General features: G+C 36.6%; 2 protein-coding genes across 5 annotated transcripts in view; one reads left to right on the plus strand and one right to left on the minus strand.

Moving 5' to 3' along the window:
• LOC132791736 (protein javelin) overlaps positions 1-26,800 on the minus strand; it is a 33,504-nt gene extending 6,704 nt beyond the window's left edge. Inside the window, exons 1-4 of one of the 2 annotated variants that reach the window (XM_060800780.1) lie at positions 26,663-26,800; positions 22,351-22,514; positions 2,291-2,826; positions 1,843-2,218 (exon numbers count right to left, since the gene is read on the minus strand). In XM_060800780.1, coding sequence (XP_060656763.1) covers positions 1,843-2,218; positions 2,291-2,826; positions 22,351-22,412 — 974 coding nt within the window. In that variant the 5' untranslated portion in view covers positions 22,413-22,514; positions 26,663-26,800. The remainder of the gene's footprint in view (positions 1-1,842; positions 2,219-2,290; positions 2,827-22,350; positions 22,515-26,662) is intronic. The other variant, XM_060800781.1, reaches the window with a different exon arrangement.
• LOC132791740 (calcium uniporter protein, mitochondrial) overlaps positions 1-27,710 on the plus strand; it is a 53,721-nt gene that overhangs the window by 21,108 nt on the left and 4,903 nt on the right. The window contains exon 3 of one of the 3 annotated variants that reach the window (XM_060800788.1): positions 26,080-26,385. The exons of the other annotated variants lie outside the window; for them this stretch is intronic. Coding sequence (XP_060656771.1) covers positions 26,080-26,385 — 306 coding nt within the window. The remainder of the gene's footprint in view (positions 1-26,079; positions 26,386-27,710) is intronic. 3 annotated transcript variants of the gene reach the window in all.

A 27,710-nucleotide genomic window follows, 5' to 3' on the forward strand; every position in this document is an offset into this window, starting at 1 on the left:
GGAAGTCACGGCCCTTAACTAATCTGCCATTACGACGACACATTTAGCGTAGCCAGAACACAACCCCAGGCTAAGACCTCAGCTCACGTTGCACTTTAGTCGCAACGATTTGCGGCAAATTAAACGACAACCGAGGGGGCGATGTTAAGCTGCTGCTTGAGTCGAGTCGCGTAGCATCCGCTGTCGGAGCTGTCATTGCCAGAATGCGATGTGTGCGATGTGTGTGACGTTCGCTTGCCACTGGCTAAAAGCTTTTGCAATGCACCATAAATCAGAAAAAGGATGCGCATCATGTGGCACTCAAAAGTTTGGCTAAGCTTACACTGAAAGTTATGCGAAAAGTTTTGTTTTCCGCACACAATTAGCACATATCAGTTATGCAATACTAAAACACACACCAAACAATGGCTGCTACTTTTGCCACGCACATTAAACGCAGTTTCGTGGTCGCTGAAATGCAGACTGCAGCAATAATAATTACCCCAAATGACAGCAAACAATTGGCCATTGGCAATCGACGACCGACAAACCGATAAATCGACCACAAAAACACACACAGAGTCAACCTGTTGAGCGTCGCGTAACAACTGAAAAGACGCTGTCAAATAAATTGACTTGGACTATGCGGCGTATGCGTGATGTGACTTGCAGCTCTGTGACTACACTAGACAACACAACAGACTTTAACTACTGCTTTACTCTATAAGTACAATTATAAAGTGCAATTATAATGAGAGTTGCTCAATTGATAATTGAGTTCTCATGGCATCGTCGAGAAACGTTCGCTTCTCATGTGCCAGTTAAATGGGAAAAAATAAACGATTATTTTCAGATGACACGTCAAATAAAATACTTGACAAAACGACAGACAGTTCGTGGAGTATTACTGATTAATTGTGTTTTTAATTAATGTTTTTGTTTTAAGAGAATGAATTTGAAATAGTGCTAGGTAAATTTGCTAAAGAGAAGTTTTTCTCGTATTAAACGTAAAACTGTTTTTGTTGCATAGTTTGCTAGAGAACCAAATAAAATGATAAACAATTTGTATCTTGTTAATAAGTTATGTCAGCTTAATTCTGAAAGTTTTTAACAAGTGAATGGAGTTGACTAAGAGAAGTTTTTCTTGTTTGCGAATTAATGTACTTGACGTTAAACAAGTATTCTGTATTAAAATATTAAAAGCAATAAAAAACTGTATGTCTAGTTTGCAAGAGAATATTTTAATTTAAACTTATCAAAGTTTGAATCTAAACTGGTCAAATATTTTGTAGTTATTTTTTATTTATCAAGTTTGCTTATAAAGCCTTTTCTTGGTATCTTGTTATCTAAAATGTAAAATGATTCAAATTTAGGTCGATTCGTCTTATGTTGTGCTCCAGCTTAATTTGTTTTAATATTTGATGGTTTGAAATAAGTTTTTTGTTGAAAAGGAAAAAGGTTAAGAACCTTTCTTTACCTTTTAGTTTGCTAATGAACGAAATTGCAGCTTTATTTTATTTTTTAAATATTATCAAAGCTTGTTTTTTAAATCTGAGTTCTTCAAAGCGTCATTTATTAATTTCTCGAATGAATTCTTTTTTATTATCTTGTTATCTAACCAGAGAAATTACTCAAACTTAGCTTGATTTGTCATACGTTGTTATCCAGTGTGATTTATCTAAACAGTGACTAATTCCTTACATTAATTTAGTCTTCATCTACAGTTCACATTAATTCTTTTTATTTTTATTCTGTTATTGCCCTCATTTGACTGTTAACATTTCTCTATTTGCTTTATCTATCAACTTTGTGGGCCAGTGTATTTTGTTTATATATTTTGATGAAGGCAAGTGATTCACTTACCGTGGCGATTCGCGGAAAAAACCGCGATTAACAAGCCGGGCACGCGGTATTAGCTGCGATCGTCGTCGACTGCTGTTGGCGGAACCAATTTGCAGATCGCTAAACGTCTCCTCACGTATCACGGCCAAGCTGCGCGATCTTCTCAAGCTGCACGATTCGCTGCCAAAGTCCAAATACGTTGCGGTCACTGTGGTTGTCGCTCCAACAGTTGCTGCTGCTGCTGTTGAAGTAGTTGATGTTGTTGCTGTTGCTGTTGTTGTGTCAGTTGCTGCTGTTGTGGATACTGTTGTCAGCGGGGTTGTGGGTGAGGGTGCTGGGGGTGGAGACGGCGACTCGGCTGGTACAAAGCTGTCATTAACTGAAAGCAATTCAATTACTATCGCAATACTTTGCTTCGCTACGTTGCCTCGCTTCAATGGGCCTCAACTTCAATGGACATCAAACTCACCCGCATAGTTGTCGACTTGTTCGTGTGGCGCTTCCGCATCGAAATGCCAATAGAACTCGGCAATGTCCAAAGCGTTCTCCTCCCGCTCCAACTGTGTGTAGTCCAAGGAGCGTGCGTTTCTCAACTGCCCATGGCCAGCAGCAGAGGCGGCTGCGATGCCCACGCGACACTGCGTCCAATGCGGTTGTGCGTGCGGTGTCAAAGGTGGCGCCGGTGGCAGATGCTGATGGTGATGTTGATGATGATGGGTCTGATGGTGGTGCAGTTGCCTATGCCTGTGATCTATGCCAGCGCCAGCTGCACTGTGACAGCTGGTGGCCAAATCTAGATGCGAGACTGATTTGTGCGTGTGTCGCCAGCCGGCGGCTCTCAATTGTGGACAGCGCGGATCGTGGGTGGTTTTTGGGTGGTGCGAGGCGTGATGATGCTGCTGCTGCTGTTGTTGCTGCTGCTGCTGCTGGTAAAGGTTACCGTTCGTATCCTCCAGACGCACTCGATCCACGTAGTTATGTTGGTAGCTATAGCTGTCCTTTCCACTGTAAAGGAAAGGAAAACATGAGATCGTTTTTGATAATGATGTATTTATCTTTCATTTTGCTTCATTGAATTGTTTTTATATTAAAAACTGCTATTTCATTCTATTTAATAATTCTTGAATATATTGATTCTTCAAAGGGAGGGAATTTATCATAAATTTATTTTTTGTTAAAACCGGTTACTGTCTAATTTTGCTTGATTCTTAATACGACTTCTGTTTTTGTTGAATGTGAGTTGTGTTAATTGCTATTTATTTCTTTCATTAAATTTTCGGTATTCAAAAGAGTTAAAAGTTTTTCTTTTAATCAGATGTTTCTGCGTAATTAATGTTTAGCCTCTCCAAAGAAAATAAATGATTTACGTTCCCAGTTTGTTGCCGTTGACTTTAATGAATTGTTTAAGGTATTATACTTATATTTCTGATATTTAATTGCAAATTCATTCAATTAAATACTTCTTGCTTATCAATTTTCTGCCCCTTCAGCGGAAATGGATTGAATATATTTCAAATTCGTTGAAAATGGGCTGAATTTATTTTACAAAATGTATTGCTTTATTATTTTGCTGGTTTCTTTATTAGTCTTGTATTATTGTTAACCCTTTCCAATAACTAATGTAAAAAATCAATTTTTTTATGTGTTACATTCATTAATACAACTTTACCATCTTTTCGGTATTTAAAAATACAATTTTTTTCTTTCAAATAAATGTTTCTGAGTAATCAAGTTTCGGCTTCTCTCGCAGTTTGTTAAAAATAAACCAAATTTATGTTTACGATAATCAATCAAATGTTTCTCTCCTGTTCTCCATGTTCTCTCCCTTTTATACAGCCGCTTCTTGATGAACTTTTAATACCTTAAAACTTAGCCAACTCTAATGAATGTTCCAATATGGAAATTAATCAAAGGATTCTTAAATTTAAATGGTTTCCTTTTGGGAAAGAATCCTTTGGTTTCTTTCATTTATTTCACTTTTATGTTGAAGGCTCAAAGTAAAATCCACTTTGAGTTCTTTGTTAGCGTCTGTTTTGCTCATTCTCATTCTGATTCTTTACCTCTGCCATTCTCTAATTTCCCCCTTCCAACTCATTTGTGTAATAGCTAATGCTGCAGTGCAGCTTCTACTATCGTGTTCTCCGAAACTTTTACGCTTGTGTTTCGTCACGTTTTCGCAATACTACGTAGCTTTTGGCCAACTGACCACTAAGTGAATTAAGCCTAAATGTCGGCTACGATAATCGTAAATAGCACTCATTCATTTGTATACTTAACAACACACAGACACATGCAGCACACACACCCACACACACGTGGAAGTTGCACGAATCAACAGTCGAATCAGAGGCAAAAAAAAAGAAGAAAAAGAAAAGCTTGTAAGCAGGCGAAACACTTTGCTCATCGAAGCATTAAAGCCAAGCAATTGCTTATTGCCTTTGCCTTGTGCGAGGGCGAGGGAGAGGCGAACATTTCCCGCATTTTCCTTTGCTCATTTTCCCCCCAGTTTCGGTTCTACTTAAAAGGTTGCGCCACCTTGCAGTCGAGCAGTCGAAATCTTCGCTGCTTAAATGAAGCGTGGGAGCTGCCACAGCTTCGGGGCAAACATTGCTGCCACAATTCCAAAACAGAATTGTGTGTGACTTGTGCAGGTAAAAGCCAAAGCTATTGGCTGCAGGTGAATTTTATGATTGATGGCTATTTATCGATTGGCGACGGAAATTAAAAGCTCCATCATTATTGTAACATAAAAGTTGTCAAGCTGTGCAAACGGAAAATTGACGAGTGTTGAAATATGAAACTACTAAACAGCGTTGAAAAATGTTATTGAGTTAATAAAGTTTTCAATATTGAAAGCTTTTTTTCAATTTTCTTAACTGGTTTGGAATTTATTTAATAATATTAAATGTAATCTAAAATGTAGGTAAAACTTTTAGCCATATTAACAAAGCACAATTGCTATTATAGAGATTCTCATCTTATACTTCAAACGAAATTGCTCCTCATTATTATATTCATTATTCAACTGCATTCGAAAATGTTATTCAGTCAATAATGTTTTCAAAATTGAAAACTAATCTCTTTTAAATGAAATCTTTATGGAACTTGCTGAAATGTTGAATTTATTTGTGCCTCAAATTTAGTAATATATAATTGAATCTGTAAGATAACCATTTTAGCAATATTTAAAGAAACACTTTACATGCACACTTAAGATGAAGTACCTCTTATTAAAACGGTTATTCAGTTTATATAGTTTTTAATATTGAATAGGTTTCGCTGATTTTATTAAACTTTTTGAAATATTGAATTTATTTGTGGCGAATATTTTTCATTTGGCTCTCTTAAGGAAGGAATACAACATTCTTGCATTTAACATCTCAGTAGAGTAGTCATGGAAATAATCCTCATTATTAATTGTGAAGCATCTTTTTCAACCCATTGCATTATTCGCTTTACGTGTGCCAATTCAAGCTTTCAGCTCATTAGCATAAAAGTGAACTATCTGAAGAGCTACACTTTGCATTAGGAATATCGATCACAGAATCTACACTTGCAACACACAGACGTGCAGCAACTAGCGCATCAAAGCAATTGCTCCTACTTTCTAGTTACGTTTTTGCATAGTAAAAAACTTGAATCAACTGGCAACAGCTTGAACAGCAGCAGCAGACAATCAACTTTGCGATAACAACTTCAACCCATTTAATCTCGATTGTTTGTTATTCTTTCTGGAGAGGTATTTAAAATAAATACTTTGAAAGCTGCAACACCCCGAGTTTATGCAACATTTGGCATAGTGTTACAAGCGAGTTACCACTTGAGTTTATTTTTGTATTCATATGTTAATTGCCAGGCCCACAGCGTTTAGTTGCCCTGACCCTAATGTGCCCAGCTGGCAGCAAGCCCAACTCCTGGTCCTGTAAATGAGAACTTGCCTCCATTACAATTGCAAATGTTGCCATCTAAGGCTTAACTATGGTTGGCGCATGTGAAAAAGGAACGCCATTGCCCATCGCCAGGATTCTGGCGCGCCATCCTGGCGTCGTCCTGCTGTTGCCTGTCTACAGTTGTTGTTGTTGCTGTCCTTGTTTAATGCTCTCGAGTCTTGAAAATTTAGGAGACTTGTTGGCTGGTGCGAATGGATGACGCCGTTTCTAGTCTAAGGCGCCCAAAAGAGGCTGCAGCTTTTAACTCAACGCTTAGCTGACCTTCCAACACATACGAGTGTATGGAAATTTGCAACGTGTGGCACACAAAAATATTCCTTCACACACTACAAGGTTGCTCCACATTCCGATTTAGTATCTGTTTCCCATAAATATTTACAAACAAAAATGTAGTTGAGTTTTTCATTTTGAAAACCACTTACAAAATATGTCCAAGGGCTGACAGAGAATTTATATTCATTTTCTTTATGTGTTTATTTAAATGTATAAAATTTGTTTTGTGAAATTTGAAATATTATAAAGTCTGCTAGAATATATTATATGTATATTGTTTTTAATTTGCAGTTATTCAAAAGAAAATGTATTTATTGATTTATTTTATTGTAATTAAGAATACAATTTCTTATGCGCCAGAGCGACTAAAGACTTCACGATATTTCTGAATTGAATTTGCATATATTCATATGTAGTATATGGAAAATAAATACAATTGCGAAATTAAAAATAACATGAGTTTTAATAGTTAACTTTTGTGTTAAACATATTCCAAAATCTTTTTTATATAAAATTTATCGCTTCAATAAATAAAATTTAAATTGCAAACTGCTTTTTAAGTGAATTTTTTTTAGAGGAAACATTTTTAAAAATAGTGCTATCTTAAAGATGAGCCAAGTTGTTTTTTAGTAAAATTTGATTGGGGACAAGATCCTTGCTGTAAGGAATATATATATATATATATATTGAAAACACTAGAAAATCTACCGAAATTCAAGGCTAAAATTTCTCATCGAATCTTCGATTTTTTTAACCATCTTCCATGAAGTCCTTTAATTACTATATTTTTTTTACTGAAATAACATTTAATACATGTTAATTTTTTTATATTTTAATTAAAACAAATTATTTTCATTGGTTCTTGTTAATTTAATGTGAGCACATTAAAAAACTACCGAATTCCAGACCTACAATTTCACCTTCTTTTATATTTTTATTTTCGTTCTTTTCGTCTTTTTCAACCATTTGCAAATTTGCCTAAAAGTGCGCTTGGCACTTCACTCTTTAATTTAGTTCCAAGAAACATGAAGTCTTCGCTTTTTGGCCCGGCCTCTTGTGTGGTTCGTGAGTTTATCTAATTACTGCATATTAGTATAACCTCATTTGGCTTTTGTGGCCCGTTGGGCTGCCAACTCACACATGGCTGAAGAGGGCGGCTGTTGGTGGAGTGAAGGTCAGGAGGTCAGATATGAGCATAGGTTAATGCACACATTGTCTCCGTTTTTGTAACATTATTTCTGTTTTTTTTCTGGTTTGTCGCGTTTTCTTTTGCAATTCAATTAAAAGTTAATTAGCAAGCGGTCTGTCATTAGCGTTGCCAAATTCCCAGCCTGCTGCCACCCAGAGGCAGCGGCAACGGCGTGTGGCAGACCCATTTTCTCTTCAAGTTTTCGAGTTTATCTTGGCAAAATGATCTTTCGCTCTTTTGTCACTTCCCATTTTGCATACCCTATAGACATAGCGAATCGTAAAAGTTCTTAATCATTCATGTGACACTTTGTGTGTATTTTTCAGCCCAACAATTTCTGCAACTTGTCAAAAGTGTCATTACAAATGCATTTTCCACATTGAGAATTGTCTTGACACTTCCATTTCTTTGTGAACTTTGGTGTTCAGAATATTTGACATTAAAAAAAAATAAGTAACATAGCTACGGATAGAATGGGCTTGACTGTGAGATACCCGCTATCCATTTTTAATTAAAATATATGAAATAAATGTATTACAAAATACCGAAATTTATATTTGGTATGTTTATATACCGTATTACTCAAAATATACCAAATTGTATTGTGATACCTGCTGCCCATTTTCAATTAAAATATACTGAATGGTATTTTTGGTATATGAATTTACTATTACATTCAAAATATTCCATAGGTCCCTCAAGTATATTCGACAGTGAGATAGTCACTAAAAATATAACATATAAATAATAAAGAAATACACTAAATGTTATATTTGGTATATATATAGATATACTATTACACTTAAAATATACCAAAGGGGACACGAGTGTCGGCATTGTGATTCTCGATGCACATTTTCATTTAAATATACTGACATTGGTATTTTTGGTATATGAATTTACTATTAGATATACCATAGGTCACTCAAATATACTCAACTGTGAGATAGTCACTAAAAATATATCATATAAATAATAAACAAAAAATAAAAATATACTATACTAATGCTATATTTGCTTTATAGATATACTATTCCATACAAAATATGCCGGATTGTTAAATAAAGCGACTATGTCTATCATATATGGTATGGTATAAAAAAAAGCAACAATGGGTATCTACATATCTATGTACGTGCTTCTAGCAGACTCTTATATGTAGAACATTTTCGATTTTGTTTAGTATGTTTTTTCTGTTGTTTTTATAGACTTTTTCTATGCGTTATTTGCATTGGGCTTTCAATTTTAATTACATTTAAATACATTTGTATACACCTAATTAACGCGTACGTCGTTTTTATTTGCCAACTTATTCGCAACAGACAAGCGCTAATTAGTTTTTATGGTGTTTTATGATCGCTGTCGTCAGCATTTAAATTTAATCTTCAAATTAAATTTGGTCAGTTAGTCACGTGTTAGCATTTAGCGGCATTTTAAATGTGAAATGAGATTTTGCTTTATTTACGTGTGCTGCCTTCTAAATTTTTCCGCGACTTTAATAAAAACGTTTCGAGCATTTTTTATGCGAATGCAAATTTTTGCTTGCTACCCGCAAAAACACAAACAACAAAATGTTTCTTGTTTTTTTGTTGTTGGTTTGTAAAAGCGGAAACACTCTTGCAGGTCGTTGCTGAATATTCAACTGGTGTAATCAAGCTGGTCTTTATACTATATGTTGCATATGCAATATTCTGCAGCAAGAATAATATTTCATAGTTTCAAAAAATAAATCGTTGCATTTCCGGGAACATATTTTATGTCTTTATACTACACATATTCTGTTGTTTGTATATACATACGTTATTCTAGAATTCTTAAACTTTTTTTCAAAAGGTTCAATTAAATAAAAGTTAATGCTGAATAACTTTTTATATATGCAAACGACGTGGCTAATTAAAATGTAATAATTTATGCTCCGGAATGTTTTTTTTTTTTTGTAAAAAATAAAAATTAACTGGCGACATTTCCGATAGAGCTACCGAAACAACATCAAACTTCTGTGTGTTTGTTAACAAAGCCGCAACAATAACTAAGAACACTGTTGCGACTGCAAGATACCCTTTAAAAGTGACAGTTTCTACTCCTCTTAATATGGTTGTAAAAGGCAACTTAAATTATTAATAGTGAACCTGTTTTAAATTGTTAAAAAAGAAGTAAAGATGAATTTTATCTTTTCTATTTAAACCGACAAATTTAACGCAAAACAATTCAAGAAAGTTGTAGGGTAAATAATGATTCACAAGATCCTCATAAATACGGTTTACAACATAAAATTTGAAAGCACTTTGCCAATATACCCGCATTGCGTACAGAGTACAATAAAAGAGGAAAAGAGAGAAATAAAACACACATAGTAAATGCCATTCACAATTGTTTTTTATGAACTCTGGCGCCAATTGCTCATTAAAGAGCGGCTAATTTAATTATATGCAGCAGCAACAACAACTACAAAAGCGGCAATAACAAACAAGCAAAAACCGAATGTGGAGAAAAGAATATGGCGAAAATGTGGATTCCGAGGCAAAATGGAAATGAAAATGGGAAACTCGCATGACAGCTTCAAATTAATTAACACAGAAAACTATTGGGCGCAAAAAACAATAAGCAAACAGCTAACAATTTACATGAGGAGCAGTAGCAGCAATAAACGAAGCATAAACACACAAAATACGCTGCCAACAACAAAACAACTAAAAAAAAAATACAACCGTAAAAATATATAGAAAAATGCTGTACTGAAAAAAACAGACACATAAATTTGCAATGGCGCTTTTCACACAGCATATTTTATAATTGCGCCAACTAGAATGAATAGAATAAAAATTACTGAAAAGTTGAAGCAAAAAAATGGGAAAATAAAAAATGAAAAACCTGCACACAACTTGAACAATCAGAGCAGATACACATTGAAGAGCCGCAGCACTCAAATGCTGCAGTGGCAGCAGAAGTTCTCTTCCGCCCCCTTTGGGCTTGTCCACCAAGTGGCAACGTGGCAAATGAATAGCCCCAAACAGGCAAGGCAGATGCTCAAAAAACCTGATGACAGCACCGCAGGCAACCAAAAAGCAACAACACCTAAAGCAACAACAATAGCCGCAATGAAGAAGACGTCGACAACATGCGACATTTGCAATGACATTTTAAAAAAATTTGGCAATTTACACGATGATTCCATCGATGGGGCAATAATAAAAGCAACAACGGCGAATAAATGTGAAAATGCGCGGGGAGAAAGGGAATGTAAGAGAGAAAGAGAGACAGACAGAGAGAGAGAGAGAGAGAGAGCTCATAAAACGAATACGAATATAGCCACTAACAAATGCTAAATCAATATTATATATCTTTCTTGCTTTAGTCACAAATTTTGTGCTGGGCCATGACACGAGACGGTCGTTAAAACGCGCTGCAAGCTGCCAACAATGATGAAAAATTATCTTGCAGTCGTCTACTCAAGAAAAAGTGGCAACATTATCCATGTGAAAAGCAGCAGCAAAAATGCCGCAATAAATGTCAACTATTAAATCAAAATTGCCAAAATAGAAAAAAAGGAAAAATAATAATAATAGAAGTGATTGAGATTTATAATCTGAGATTTGAGCTGGAATCGCAAGATGATAATGAAAAAAAAAAACTAGCGTAACTATCTTCAGCTCATGGCTTGCAAGTCATCGAGAGAATGAGAAAATAAACGTTTTCGTTTCGCATAATATTTCATCTCAGCTTAAGCTGACATATTTCTTAAGCTTGGAAAAAAATAATTTGCTTTTAATGAGATGCACAAAATATTACTCATATTAGGTATTTCTATACTATATGCCAAAAACAATTTGATAAATTTTGTTTTTCTACAAGATAAGAAAGTAATGAACATTTTTAATTTAATTTGATCAAATGTGTTTTCTAATGTTAATTATGATTAATATTTAAGAAAATATTTATGAGTGATATAATACTTTTAATATTTGTGGAAAGAAAGAGAATTTTCTTTCTCATTTTAAACTGTAAATTTTTTTTGTATTTCTATATCTTAGTTTAAACTGAAATACCTCAATTATTCTTATTAAAATTCTCAAAATAAAATATGTTCATTTTATGTTAGACATTTGTATTTTATATACCTAAGCGCAATTTGATCAATTGTGTCATTAATCAAGATAATAACAATAATAATGAAAGATATTATGAGCAACAGCAGCAGCCATAAATGCCATTAATAGCCATGTTGATGATAGTAATAATATTTCACTTGGCTGGAAAAACTCTTTGAATAGCTTTCCACAGACCACGGGCCGAGTATAGTAAACACTTAAATGACCATCAATAATTTTAGCAATCTCTCAAGCTGCAATTAATGACCCTAGAGATATTATGCGCCTAATGCTGGGGAAGCAATTACCTGATCTATGAGTCAATCCTTAAGGTTGTGTGTGTGTGCCGTTAATGCAAATGGGGAATGGGCGCAATTAATCCACTCATTGAAGGCGGGCCGGAAAAAGCAGCGAGGTGGAAGAGACGCCGCTCGTTAATGATGCTGGAGGAGGCTTTTGTTTGTGCCGAACGCAAATATTGACAAATTGTGTGTGTGCGTGTGTCTTGGGTGTGTGTGGGTTTTATCTTGTGGTTGGCCCACATTGATACCGGCGCAGACAATTGAAGCTTTGACGTTACTATTTGCACACTTTCGGATAAACAAGCATTGTTGTTGGGGTCGGGCAGCTTTCTATTGGCGCCAACTTTTTGCACACTTTGTTGATTTTTGTGGTTTGTGCCGAAAAAAAAGGTTTCTATTGTGCATGAAATCGCCAACAGAAATCACAACACACAACGCATAGAACGATATGTTTACACTCTCGCACTATCAAAATCACACTTTCCTACGTTCTCACTCTCTCGCTCGCTCACTTTGTGCACTTGTTTGCGCGCTTTGTTTTGTTAGTGTTGTGCGCGCGCTTGCGTCTCGCGATAGACTGACGCGTCCGACGCGTCAAGCTTCGCTTCGCTGCCAACGGCGACGACGACGCTGCGACTGCGCAGCAGCAGAGCGGAGGCTTATGTTTCACTGCCAAACGTTCCTATGCCGCTGCTTCCCTTGCATCGCTTTTGCGCTTGGTTTAAGGTTAACAAAATTACATGCCACAGTTGCCACAGCAACAATGAGGTAATTTTTGTTGTCGTTGTTGTTGTTGTTGCTTTTGGTTTTGGTTTTTCGTTTTTGACTTACAAATTTCACAAGTTTTACAATTGTTTTTTGTTTTGTAGACTTTTTAATGCAATTTTTTGAACTTTAGCGCGACAATTTTGCGTGTACTTTGTTTGTGATTTTCTTAATTAAGTTTGTTCGAGTTGTTTAATTGAGTTTCGCTTCGAAGCAAAAGTAAAAGTTATTTAGGGGCTCAATTAAACGAGCTACTTAACTTTTGGGCCATTAAAGCGCGCTTTTAACGCTTCTGAGAATTGGCAACACACTGAGCGCAAAAACTCAGCTCTCAGCATATGTTGTAAGTAACACACTCGAAAACAAATCTCTAGCATGCTCCCTCGGACTCACGCTTCACCTGCCCCCGGTGGCTGGTGAAAGGTTCCCAATTCCCAGATGCTGCCCTTTGAATGCCAATTGAGTGAAGGCTTTTTCCCCTGAGATGATTCAGCTGCTGCTGCTGCTTTTGGGTCACTTTTGCTGCTGCTGATTTTTAGAATACCAATTGCGAGTGTTAAGCACGAATAATTTAGATATTTATGCAATGTGGAAAGTTATCTTAAAGTTCAAGTTCTCTCCGTGTTAAATTTGATTCAACGTCAATTCAACCTGCTAGCGACTTATTATATAATTAGGAAAGTTATCAACCTGTCTGCTCAACTCAAAGTTTTCATTATCATAGGCAATTAATGCTTTTTAGCTTGAACTTTCAACTCTCACACTCACTCCGCTGTGAAGCTCATGCGCAAATTACGTGCAAATGAAATAAAAATTAAGTAAACTCAATGTAAAGTTGGCAGTTGGCAACCAATTTGCCTGGCTGCCAGCGAATAAACTTGTTTGAACTGTGTGACTACAACAGCAAACACGTTAATTGAACTCTTGACTGCTGTTATTGTGTTGTTGTTGTTCGTTTTTGTTTGGCTATTTCGTCATCGAGGCTTCGGCTTCGGCTTTAGCTTCACCTAGTTAATGCTGCAGGGGCAACAAAAGCAACGGAAATGCGTTCATCGTTGGCGCATTACCGGAAATGAATGAGTCCCTCATAAACACACACATACACATACGAAAAAAAGAGTAATACAAATGGGAATATAAAAGGTACTTGCAACACTCACTTGCCGCATGGTCTGTGGCACCTCGCTCACTCACTTTGGTGTCGCCCGTTTTGAAAAGAGTTTTTTGGGATGCAGTGAAGCGCGAATTCGTCGAAATGACGTAAAAGCCGCTGCCGCCAACAGCAAAGCAAACCCCCACGGCATTTGCCTCTTTTGTTTATTCTCCCCCCCGCCTCTGGTCAGAGTATTTAGACTGGAATTCAGAGTGGAAACTAGCGCAAAAATAAGTTGGAAATTGTTTTGACGTATGACGACGACGCATGGAAATGGCATGCAAAACTTTTTCGGACTTTTGGATACGCAGCATTTCTTCTCTCGGCTTCACATTCATTCACTCTGCTCAGTGTGCGTAACCAATGAAATGATTGTTCTCTTCTGTTCTTTACAACCCTCGGACCTTTTTAGCGGTTTTTCCATTTTTTGTTTTTTTTGTTTTGTTTTGTTTCATAAATACAAAATGCGATTTGCGTGTCATAAATTAAGTGAACCGCAACCGTCGAGCGAACCGCACTTTTGTTTAACAGCGTTGCCCATTTGTCCGCCAATCCGACATCAAGCTGGGCGACGTCGCTCCTCATCAGCTTAAGAGGCTGTCGGGTTAAATGCCATAAATTTTAGTAGCCGAGCAGGAAACAGGATTTTTGTACAAGTCGAAAAAAATCCACAAAACGGAAATAAGAAAGTAAAATCCGTAGAAAGTGCAAAAAAAAAAAAATCGATTGAACTTTGATATAATCCTGTTTGAAACTGCACTAAAAGTCAAATTCAGATAAATGCGAAAACTTAACGATTTCAATAATCAAGTTGAATTTTTTTAGTGTACTTTAAAACGAGGAAATCATTCTCGAAATGTGTGGCACAAGAGCACAGCAGTGGCACGTAGTACACAAATTAATATGAATTGTACACTGGACACATGGGACGAGGATTTGATACTAAAAACTTGAAACTACGATTTGTACTCAGCTAGCTCTCTGTTTCTGTGTCTGTGTTGTTTTCGCTGTGAGCATCAAATAAAATTCGCCCCAAGCGACGTTTAATATACGTGAGAATGTGTTGCAACAACAATAACAACAAAAACAACAACATTTACAACAGAATAGAGTATGCGCGACTTTGCTGTAAATGCAACACAAAACGTTTGCCAATTGACTGTTTGATTAAACCCATTTCGTTCACTTGCTGCACACAAAGTATATTAAAATAGTTGCATACTTTTAGTCAGTCAGTCAGTCACTCGAGTTGGACTGTGATTTGCTTGTGAGTGCCATTTAGTCGGTCATTCCACGCTGCGTGACAGCTTGCTTGGAGTGCTTGCAACTATTTTTGTATTATGCAAGTAAAAAAGCTACAGTCGAGTGTAGTCGACTGTTAGATACTCGCTATCTGTTTTCAACACAAGCAAAACAGTGCTATCGTCGAAATATACCGAATTAATATACTGAAACATGCTTTTATATATATTTGGTATATAGATAAACTAATACATTTAAATTATATCACATAGTACAAAATATACTGAATAATATATTTGATATATCGGCGTACTACTGCATTACAAAAATACTATTGGGTTAAAGTATACTGAATATTATATTTGGTATATCAATATACTACTGCATTCAAAATATACCATGTGTTGTAAAATATACTGAATAATACATATATATGGTATATAAAAATATACCATAGAATGTAAAATGGATAATGAATATTATATTTACGACTACATTCAAAATATATCACAGAGTACAAAATGTACTGAATAATATTTTGGTATATACTACTGCACTCAAAATACCATAGAGTGCCATACATAGCAGATTGCCAACGAAAGCGACTAAGTCCTGACTGCAGCAGCCGTTTTTTGTCATGCATTGATTGCAAAGAAAGTATACTAGATGACAAAATATACAAAAACTTTTAAGAATGTTATCTGTTCTGAATTGAAATTACGCTTGCTATTATTTTTTACCAAAATTGTAATACTCTTCTAACCCATGAGTAGCGGGTATGAAAAGCTTTGCAAACGTCTCGGAGTGCACATCTTAAATGCAACCAGTTGGAAAGTAATGCTCTAACGACGACTCAAATGTTGCGCCAATTTTATTTAACGATAACTGCAATCTCCTTCATCTTCCACTCGTTGTTGTCTGCACTCGCTCTGGGGCGCGCAAGGAGCATTTCAAATGCAAAGCAAATCATGCCGCATGGCACGCCGACAAATGCTGCAGCATCTGCGTTGAATTGTTGTGCCTTGGAGCAAGTGTGATGGAAGCTGAGCTACATCCCGCTCTCTCTCTCTCTCCCTGACAGGCAGGCTACTCAGTTTTGACGACTTTTTTCCTCTGTTCTTTTTTAAAGAGAATTCAAGAATTTCAATAAAGCCAGGCACGAAACAGAGCAAAGTTGCAGAGAACAATGCAATAATAATAAATAAATAAAGCATAAGACTCTATTTTACATCGCATACCTGCCACATCATTGTGTTTCTTCTTCTTTGGCTTCTCACGTCACTCTTGCCTGGGTTATTTTTACTGTGGGTGTGTGCATATGCATAAGAAAAGTAACTTTTTTGCTCCGGTTTTTCCTTGTGTGCTCCCCCCGAGGACCGAATCAAAATGATGGCAAACTTGTTTACCACTTTTTTGCCCATATTTCTGCCCGAGTGTATGCCACATACATACTTTTACATAAACACTCCTCCACATAGGGACAACAAAAATTGTAGCTACACATCGCTCGATTCGACTTTAAGGCAACAGCATTTCAACTTTGCTCTCACATTTGTTCAATTTTCCAACCAACTGCCGAGAGCTAGCTAGCTGACTTTTATGTTTTCAATTTCTCAAAATAAAGCGAACTTTTTCGACACAACTTTTGGGAGAATGCTTGTCCGACATGTGGAAATCAATTAGAAAATTAAAGAATTGTTGCACCAAATGCCAAATGAATTAAAAATAGTTTACGAACAGATTGAAGCACTGACTTTTACTCAAGCTCAAATGTTGAAGACAAACTTGAAGTTGAGAACTTGATGATATTAAGATGAATTTCAAATGTATCCGACATAGTTTTCGACTTACCGTATCAGTTAATGTTAAACTAAAAACGAAATTGTTTTCAGGTATTATTAAAGAACATTTGCAACATTTCTCGAGCAAAGAATAATTTATTTTGTTTTAAGTGAAGAGATAATTTGTTCTGCAACAGTAATTTTTTATATTTTTTCAGTTCTTAAACATTGAATACTAAATTTGAATAGAAATTCGTCAACAGCAATTTTCATATCAAGCATTTCATGTCATTGATTGCCTTCGATACCAATTAAGGCTTATTTGAACTATATTTAAAAATAAATAAGCTATACTAGTATATCTAGTATATTTGCTATTATAAATGTCGAATACAATGTGCAAAATTTTATTAAATTCTTAAAGCTGAATGTGATACATTTTTGCCTGGATAACTAAATTTTAGTGGCACTTAAATTCATGACAATAAAGTCGTTCTCTATGTTAGCACTGCAAATGCAAACAAGAGTTTTGTATTTTAGTTATTTTATTTGCTTGTGCCGAAATAAATTCACATGTGTGCAATGTTTTATTTGAATCTGTCTGCCCGGCAGCAACAAAAGCAGCAGCTTATGAATGTAAACAAGGCATGACACAAAGACTGTAGAGACAGACTTGAAATGAACTAGTAGGAAGTGCAGAACATAAGCTATGGAAAGTCTTCGGGGCGTGTGTGTGAATTCCCTTGTATATGCGAAATTGGTTTTCCAGTAACGCTCTAAATGCAGTTCCCTGTAAGTAATGCCATGTCAATTTGCATAAGAAATTTATCAATTGAATGTAGAAATCGCAGCGATAATCAGACAAAGACACAGAACAATGCGGTTGGCTTGACATTGACAATGTCGTAAACTAATTGCAGGCGTCGTTGGGGAGGAGAAGACTCGAGACTCGTTACGCCTTTTGCCTGTAGCACACGCATAGGCTGTAATGACTGAGTGACTGACTGAATGAATGAATGACTGTCTCTTCGTCTGTCTGTTTCTCTATCCTGCTGGCTGGCAATTTGTGTTGCCTGCTTTCAGGCGCTACAGACACGAAACGGAAATTGTCTTAACTTTTGCTTTCATTTTATTTTTGTGCCTTGCAGACAATTTGTAACAAGCGATTTGCCTCTCTCTCTCTTTCTCTCTCTCTCTCTCTCTCTGGCGTTACTTTCAATCTCATTTTGGGTTTTATTGTGCAATTTGCTTTGAAATATGTATGAATCCCGTGGAAAATGTTGGCCATCATCATAAACTACAGCAAAACGCAATTATATTTCACTTCAACATTGCATTTAGCATTTTTAAAAGATGAGTAAAGCAGCAACAAAAAAAAAAAAAAAACGAAAGCAACAAAACTTTTCACCACAACTAATTGGTAAACTTTTCTCGAGGCCTTTTTAGTTTATTCTCTGACTGCTCCGCATTCTCCCCTGTCATCGACTACCTCTCTATTTTTAAGCTCTCGAAAATAAATTTTGCAAAAAGTTCCACAACTGCCACTTGCAGCTATTTTTGTTGTTGTTGTTATGCTCGATGTGTGGTTAAAGCCACATACGAAAATTTGTCTTATTTGTGCGTTATTGGTGCGCACAAATAAATGTTTGATTTATTGTTCAATAAGAAAAATATCAAATTGGGTAACTCGATTTATTTGTTCTACATATTTAAGTTTGGCACAGCGTATCTGCAAGTCGCACATTCTCAGTTTCCCAATCTCTCAATTTGTCGTTGCTTTTGTTGTTTTATGTTGTGCCAAAATGTGTGCTTGAAACTTTTTAATGAACATCGACTGGGCAAGTTTGTGTGGCGCATAAAAGTATGCAATGCACAATTGAACACACACACACACACATACATTTTCTGATAAATTCATTCGTTTTGGCAATGTTCAATACTAACAAACATTTCTCTTTTCTCTTTGCAGGTAAGTGACAGACAAAAATACGAATGCAGGGAAAAGGTTAAATACAAAAATAAACGATAAGTATGCATACTCACATCACACCTACACAACTAAACGTAAAACACTGGGAATACTCACGAATGCAAACACTCACCTATCCACCTACACACACAAACACACACACACGTATTTAAAGACATTTTGTTTAGTAATTTCAATAAAAGTCCGGAGCGTCATTGGCACGTGACCAAATGTTGGCACAGCCCCAGCTGCTGCTACTGCTGCTGCTCCTGTCTGTCAATGCCTCTTAACTCGAAGAGCCTTTCCTTCCGCCCTCAGCTTAAGCCTCTGCTAGACTGTAGTACACGTTGCGTATGCGTAATGTATGCATAAATCGATTTGTTTGTTCCCCCCAGAAACTAGTTAACAATTTCATGTGTCTAACACGATACACAACAACAGCACACACACACACACATGTAGCACACTTTACCTCACTCTGCACACATTATTTTTCCCAGGCCTTTACAAATTTTTGGTTTCCACTTCCAGTTGCGTATGCAAATTAAGTGACGTCTGTGCGTATGCAACTCAACGCAATAAAAAAAGTGCGACTGCGAGGCAAAAAAAAGAAAAATGTGGCTACAATTCAATTTTTGGCTTGCCTTGTGCAAGAAATTCAATTTTTGGCCACACTTGGGGGTATATATCAAATAAATGCAACCCACTCACACTCTCTTCCTCCACGTTTTTGACACTTTCTCATTTGTGTCAGCTTGTTGACGAAAATTGCAACAATTTGATAAGTTTGTGGTGCGCGCTCGCGTCGTATTTCACATTCGTAACCACATTATTGCCGGTGTCATCAGCATGCGAGATTGAAAAGCAAAAGCACTGGAAATGTGTTCAAATTTTTCCAAGCTTGATTAAGTTTTCGGAACGTTGACATAAAGTTAATTATTATTTCGATTTTATTCTCCAAACAGTAAATGCGACATGTCTATTTCCTTAAAAAGCAAAGCAGAAGCCATAGAAATGTTTAAAAAGAAATTTAAATTAGATTAAGTTCTAAGAATGCTAACAAATATTTCGATGTTTTTATTGTTGAAAAGTAAATATTATTCTTCTGTTTAAGTGTGAGATTGAAAGGCAATAGCAGCAGCAATAGAAAAATTTTGAAAACTTATTTAACTTGTCAGAAGGCTGACAAAAAGCTTACACATACAAATATTGAGATTATTACTGCTTACAAGTAAATGCTATATTTCTCTTGATGTGCTGCTCTTTCAGCAGCTACTTCTATAGAAATATCCTTAAATATGTTGAAACTAGCTTAAGTTGTCACAAGGGTAAAGAAAGGTTAACAAATCTTTTGATATTACTGCCCAAACTAAATGCGATATTTACTTATATTTATTTTCGAGTTCGAAAAGCAGCGTTTAAAAATGTTCATACTGAATTAAGTTGTCACAAGGGTTAAAAGAGAAAGCTAACAAATATTTCCTATTTCTGTTTATATGTGAGTAAAATCAAAGTAAAGGAAAATCAGTAATAAAGCTTTTAGAAATGTTGAAACTAGATAAAGTTATCAGAAGGCTAAAAAAACGAAACTAATAAATATTTCGATATTTTTACTGTGGAAAAGTAAATGTCTACTTCTGTTGATTGATTAAGTTGTCAAATGGGTAAAAAAGCTGTGAAATATTTTTTTTTTTACTGTCCAAAAATAAATGCTATATGTGTGTTTAAATGTTAAATGTGTTTAAAAGTTTAGAAATTATATCAAGTTGTCAGAAGGCTAAAAAGAAAGCTTACAAATATTTCGAAAATTTGACAGTCCAACTGTATGTTCTATATTCTTAATATTTCTAGTAATGTGCAATTGCTCGAAGTGTGAATGAAGCATTTATGTACATAGATTCCATATAGATCTCATAGATCCTGCAATGTTATGTCATGATTGATGGACAGTTTGAGCCAAGCATTCACTTTGTTAGCCAACACTGACGGCAATTCCATTTGTGGTTGCAGCAACAGCTTGACATTTGATCCCCCGCGGTGACTGGCAGATTGTTAATGGCTCGACCAGACATTCATATGTGGCCTAGACTATACATATATATGTGCAGCAGCAGCTGCTTTTTGCCGACCACGCCTTGCTCATCTGCTCTCTTTAGTTGGTTGTTTGGCATTTTAATTGCCATTCTTTTTGCCTTTGCTCTAGCAGCACATATATTTCACAGACACATGGCCAGGCGCCTCTTGTGGCGCCCCCAATTGCTGGCCATTTATTAATTGGAAAAATGTTCCCCACTTCTAAGGCTTGCAAATCGAATCGATGTAAACGTGTCGAAGAAAATGAAAGAAAATGCAGAAAAACAAGAACAAGAAGAGACAGGCGCTAATTGCATAGTGTGTAGAGAAAAGATGAAAAGAATGGGGAACCTTAACGGATTTAATTTGTCTGCCCTTTTCTTCAGTCTTGCGCGTTTTGTCGCATTCTTCTGTGGCTCTCGGAAATTCAATTTTACGGCCGCGCGAATGTCCTTAAAGAAAGCCAGAAAGGCGAAAAGTTTTCCAGTTTTTTTTTTTGGTTTTGGTTTGACCTTTTTTTTTACTGCAAGGATTCAAACCGAAGTCGGACTTTCCGTTTTTAAACTCTCGTTGCGCACATCAAACTTTATTCGACATTTTTATTTGTCTTTTTCATGGCCCCGTTTTTGGCCCTTGTGAAAAAAAATGCTGTTTACTTGCTGCGCGAATAGCGACAGGCTTTAAAGTGAAACAATGTAGAAACTAGATAAACTTTTTATTTCACTTTGAAATATGGCCTAGAGATTTTTGCAGCATATTTTCAAACTGAATTACTTGTGTGGAAAATTAAAGCTTAAAGCGCTTTATTTGTCACTCACTGTTTTGACATAAAACCTTTGCCACTTAAACTCTTTTCGGCTGTGCTGTGTGTTCTCTGTGCTTCAATTGCCCGTAAATTGACTGTGTAACTTTATGGCATGAAATCAGCTTCAAGACAGTGTTTCTCGCCTTTTTAACCCTTTCTATACCCGCTACCCATAAGGTAGAAGGGTATTATAACTTTGGCAGAAGAAGTCTTCTCCAACTCATACCAAAATATAGCGCACTGTTTTGTTTTTATTCAATATCAATATACCAAAGATAGACCTTGGTATATTTTTAGTATTTTCGAGGTATATTAATGTGTTATATTTGTAAATTTATGCGAGACTATTTTTCTTCTCTTTAATTTCAATATACCAAATATAGCCTTTGGTATATTTTTAGTATTTTTGAGATATATTAATGTGATATATTTTAAAAATAATGCATTACTGTTTTGCTTCTCTTAAATGTCAATATACCAAATATAGATTTGGTATATTTTAGTATTTTTGCGGTATATTGATACTGTATATTTAATAATGAATACCACACTAACTTGCTTTTATTCAAAATAAGTAGCTAGTATCTCACAGTCGAGCCCACTCGACTGTAGCTTTCTTAGTTGTTTTTCTTGCGAGCAGGAGAAAGGGCAATCATTTGTCAAACACATAAATTGGTCCAATAAGTGGCAACCCTGCCATAAATATTGATGCCCAGTTGTAGCTTATTATGAGAGAGTGCCTGACACTGGAAGCAGCTCGACTTGCTGCATACGTCATTGATTTTTATGGCCTACAACTGTGTCGAGCGGACTGAGAACAAAAAGGGTTCTTCCCACCACATGCATAGTTTATTAATGCCAGCATCAGCTGAAACTAGAAACTTGACCCCCAGAATCTATATACATATGCTATAGAGAGTAGATATCTTGTGGACTTACCGCTTGTCCCGTTGCCTTGACGAAGTCGACGTTTGTGACGTTCGAAAGTAGCCGTGGCCCATGGTGCCGCCATAGCAGAGGCTGTGACTCTGTCCGGAGCCTATTTTGACGTGCAAAATGTGCTGGACTCAGCGTAAAAGAGAAGAAGGAGGCGAACAGCAGGCCTGCAAAGTGATAGATAATTTGAAACTTTACTCAAAAACATTTTCAACCTCTCAAAGTTGAAGCAATTAATTTGGCTTGAGGCCACACACGCAATACACACACGAGTTGTCAGTGGCAAATATGTGTGTGTGTGTGTGTGTGTGTGTCTCTTTGCCTCGTATAATGAGCATCCATGTGGCGCCACTTCACTGCTACCACTTGAGGCAATCATCAGCGTTTATTGCGTTGCCTGCCTGCCTTCAAAAGTTCAAAGTGTCGTCATCGTCATCGTCGTTGTCGTCGCTGTCGTTGTTGCTGTCATCTTCAGGTGAGAGTGCTTAACAGGTTTTCTTCTTACTCGAGTGCCAGCACAGCGAGCTTTGGCTTGTTTTTCACTTGGCCAGTTAAAAACAGCAGTGTATACACACATACATAGATTTCCCCAAATGGGATTACATATTGTGCAATTTCCGCTGTGTGCACAGCTGAAGGCCAAACTCCAAGACAGCTTCTGTGCCCCACAGAGATCGATTATTGGGATGCCGCTACACCAATTTGTTGCAGCACAGCGCAAAGCCAAAGAAGAGCATAAAAACTGACTACACAGCCATAATGAAGATGATGCGCATGATAGGGATATTGATTGCGTTCTGATAAACTGTGCTGCAAAAAGTAATAATGAAAAAGCATAACGCGAAACACTTTAAGATATGCTCTCGATAGCTGTGCAATTAATTGCATTATTTGTTTGCTTTCAATGAATTGCACAAAAAATGTTTACAGCTTATGAAATAAGCTTTCAAAGGTTTTATTCAGTTTAATTGCCCAACAAATTCTGAAAAATTGCAATGTTTTTACCACACAACGGAAAAAGGAGAGCTTTTCATGCCATGTATTTTAGTTGAAAAGAGTATTATTGCGTAGTTAAACAATTGCCAGGCTTTATATGGCACACTCGAACACTTTAGTCTATTGAATAGTGTTTGAAATATTTATTGCTCCTATTTGTAGTTTGTTTTGCCAGCAAAACAGCCAAATTTTAATAACTGGCTATTTGTGACATTTTTGATTGGCATTTCAATTGCTTGGCAAATGTTTCGTATTTGCACTTCACATATTAAAAACTTTGCAATGTGTTGCTAAATTGTGTGCAAAGCCCACACTAACACATATATTTATATATGTATAAAGTGCAGTTGCAGCATAGAAAAAAAGCGTTGCCTACTTTTGTGCGCAGCGAAGTTCTTTGCTTTGTTTACACTTGTTAGCTGAGTTTATTGTGTGAACTGCTGCGTTGCTTTGACCTGTTTGTGCAAACACCACGAGCCGCAAAAGAGTTGAAGTAGAGGAGAGTGAAGGGGAAAGAGAGAAGGCGCTTCCAAGGTAAAGCCAGCGGGCAACAACAAACAAGCGCGTAAAGTACTGCCGCATTCCAGGGTAAGCATGAAAAGCCAACGCCAACTAAAATATTAAAAGCCTAAGCACAATGGATAACACAATGCTCTCGGTAGCGGTTGCGCCGCGTTGCGGTTTTCCAGCACAGAGACCCATAAAAGAAAATTCGTCTCTCGTTTGCACCAGCAGCAACAACAAAAACAACGAAATGCATGCGGCTCTGTAAGCCAATCTCTCTCTTTCTCTCGTCGCGCTCAGCTCTCCATTAATTAAATGCACTTTTCTGAATGGCTGGCCAGCTGCTGCCAGCTTCAATCTTGTGCACAGAATTTAAGTTGCAACATTGAAGCCGCCTCAGTTTGATTTGTGGAATTACTCAGTGATCTGAACTTGAATGCGTCATAAAATGCGATTTATTTAATGCCCACGGTGTTTAAATCTGGCAGCAAATTTATTGCCACGCATAACATAAATAAACAACAACAAACACGAGGCTGAGAGGAGGAAGCAACAAACACACAAACAGCCAACTGAATTTATATGTAAGAGTGTGTTTTTTTTTACCAAGGCTTATAAAAGCTGCCTGCAATTTCATAAATATTTGATTAGCTTAAAGGCACATTGGTTTTTTTCCGCTCTTGTTTTTGTTTTTTTTGTTGTTGTTGTTCTGTCGTGATTTGTTTTCTTTTTCATATTTTTGATCTATAAAAGTTTGAGATATTGTTGTTGTTGTTGTTTAGTTATTTTCACTCTTAAATTTAAAGCATTTCGAGAGCTCTTCAAAATGTATCTGGACATAACGAAGGACACTCGTATAATTTTACAGGTTATAAGAGGTTTGGCCCAAAGCGTTGGTCAGAAAGGTTAAACATTAGCTAGCGAAAGGCAATTCGAGCAGGGTAAATGCATATAAGAGGATAAATGGCTCAAATGACTTGGCTTTTATGGCCGAATAAAACTAAATTCAATAAAAAGGCTTTGATTTAACGAAAGAGGAAGGAAAAAGAGCATTAACAACAGCTGCTGTTGATTCCCATTGGAACTAAATGAATATTCGAAGTATGGAATTTCTTTGGAGATTGAATTTAATAAAACCAAATACATGTTCATTCAAACATATTTAATATAAAGTTAATGGTTTGCGTAATTCGTTAAGCATATAGAAAGTGGTTTATTTAACAACTAATTTTACTACCAATTGTTTGTGCTTGTTTGCGGTTTGTAACATATTTCATTATTATTGAATGAAAGTGCTGCACACAAAAGAAGCCACAAACTAATTTTAAACTGGCAAGGGATTCGTTTAAAGTGGCATCTAAAATAATTTACATTTAAAAAGGGTTTTCTCAAATTCTCTTTAACATCGCGCACATCAACTGCACGTACACTAAAATTCAAAACCTAACATAGATAAATAATTTTACAACTGTCTAAACAATTCATCCTTTCAATACGTTTTCTTATCATTTTCGACACAAAAAAATGTTTAAATCGCACAATCAGACAAGCGTCTGGCAAACTCGCAGCTCTCAGTTCGCGATTCTCTGGCTAACAAAAGCTGTCAACTGGCTGAAACACCTCTCCACTCATCTCTCCCATTCGTCTGCTCTTCATTAAGTTGGCTCGCCCATGGCACACTCGAAATTTCACCCACATTTCATCACATTCCCTGCATTAATGTGTTTCAGCTGTGCGTGTCATTTCCGGGTTTTGATAAAAAAAAATAAAATAAAATAAAAGATGTCACCAGGCCCGTTTTTGGTTCTGTGCTTTGACAGTGTGCAACGAGCGCGTGTCTTCATCAACATTTGGGAGGCCATTTGGTGTTATTTTTCCTTTTTGCTTTTTTTAACACATTTTGTTGACTTTGTTTATGTTTTTTTATGTGCATTTTGCGTGGCGTTAACTGCACGTGCCGTCAATTTTAACTGCGCTTTTCTTCCCTTTTATATATATGCTCTTCTTTTGGTGTGCTGTTTGTTTTTTGATTCATTATGCAAAAGGAAAAGCTGCTTCTGCACTTTTCAGCCGTCGGTTCTTTATGTTTGTGCTGCTTTTTTTAGTTCTTTGTGCGCCACGCCTTGCCTAACACCTTTGATGGAAAATTTTAATTTCTTTTCACTTATTTTCTGGCACGCCTATTTTTCTTTTTTTTTTTCGTATGATATTTTTTTTTTGCTACGTTGCCAGGCGACGATGAGGATTTGAAGCGCCTCAATCTCAGCGATTTGAGGGCGCGTCTGCGTGCCCGCGGACTTAGCGCAACGGGCAGAAAGCAAACTCTAATTGAACGCTTAGAGACAACAACAACAACAACGACGACGGCAGCAGCAACACCAGTTACAACAACAACAGCAACAACCACAACAACAAGCTCCAATTTGTCGCCGACTTGCCCCGGGGAGGAAACAACGCAACAGCAGCAGCAGCAGCTCGTAAATTGTGTTGCCAGTGATGCGGAGGCAGCAACTGACACTGGCAACGAGTCGACAAATGGTAGGTTCAGCGAGTGTGTGTGTATAGACGGTAGACGGTTGGTCAGGTACAACACAAGGAGCAACCCTCACATTGATGGCGCGCAAACACACAACAAAGGAATGAGAGTCGAAGCCGTTCTTGTCGTCGACTCGTCGCACACAAAAGCCGCTGCCGCTGCCGCTGCCGCATTTTGCTTTTGCCGAGTTTGTCGTGTTTGTTCTCGTATCGTGGCCCCCATGCAGCTGCCTTTACCATTACCTTTTCCTTTTACTAGTACAACATTTCGCCAACTTACCCGCTAATAGACTGTATGTAAACGCGTTTTATTTTTATTTTTTTGCTTTACTTTGTATGCTGCGGCAACTTTTTCTTCACTCGTTTTGCTCTCGTTTTTCTGCTTTAATTTTTCTTGCTTAGCTCTTAATGAAAATTGTGTGTTTAAATTGATTATGCATGCAGTTTTTATTTTTTTTTTGCTCTTGTTGTTTTGTTGTTTTTATAATTTATTTTCTTTTGGACTTGCGGCTTCAGTTTTTTTAATTAAATTTAAATGCCGAATAGCCGCACGCAGACACAGACACCGACACACACACACATACGGACATACACACGCACATTCGTTTAACATGCAGAGTTAAAAATGAAATCTCAGCCAAATTGTGCAGCACGAGGCATTTTTAATAATGCAGCAAAGGACAATTTTCGCATGTGCGCCACAACTCAAACAACTTTTTAGGTGGGCGATGAGGAGGATAGATGAGAGAGAGAGAGAGGGAGAGCATTAGTCAGAGACACGCTCAAATACTGCTGCAGACTCGTGAAATCATGCAATACTTTTTACGGGGCGTATGCGCAATGCGATATTGAAATAAGGCAACTGCCGCAAAGTATGCTACGAAATTTTGTGCCAGCATTTTGATTGTCCGCGATAGATCTAAACGCAGACGTAGTAGAACTTGAAAAGGACTTTGCCAGCCTCGCACAAAACTGTCACAACTGTGTGGATAAGCACCTGAATACGTAATAGGCAAACATTTAAATTATGTAAATTTAAGCAAATATTATGTATGTCCTTGTTATCTTGTGGGGGGTGGGAGGTAAACTTTTTTGATTGAAGCCTTTTATTATCTGAATCGGAAAGTACTTTGAACATAATTTAAATGACGACAAGATATTAATTTTATTTTCTAGATCAAGTCCGGGGTTGTGTTGAATTTTGTGTCCTATATAAAGGATATTTTCATACTTTATTGCAGAATCGGTACTTCAAATTAGAATAAAAAAAAATAAAGAGGTGTGCTTTTTAAACAACATTGAAAAATCTCTATTTCGAATTAATAGGC

This window comes from Drosophila nasuta, chromosome 3, assembly GCF_023558535.2.
Source record: "Drosophila nasuta strain 15112-1781.00 chromosome 3, ASM2355853v1, whole genome shotgun sequence".
NCBI classification, from domain to species: Eukaryota; Metazoa; Arthropoda; class Insecta; order Diptera; family Drosophilidae; genus Drosophila; species Drosophila nasuta.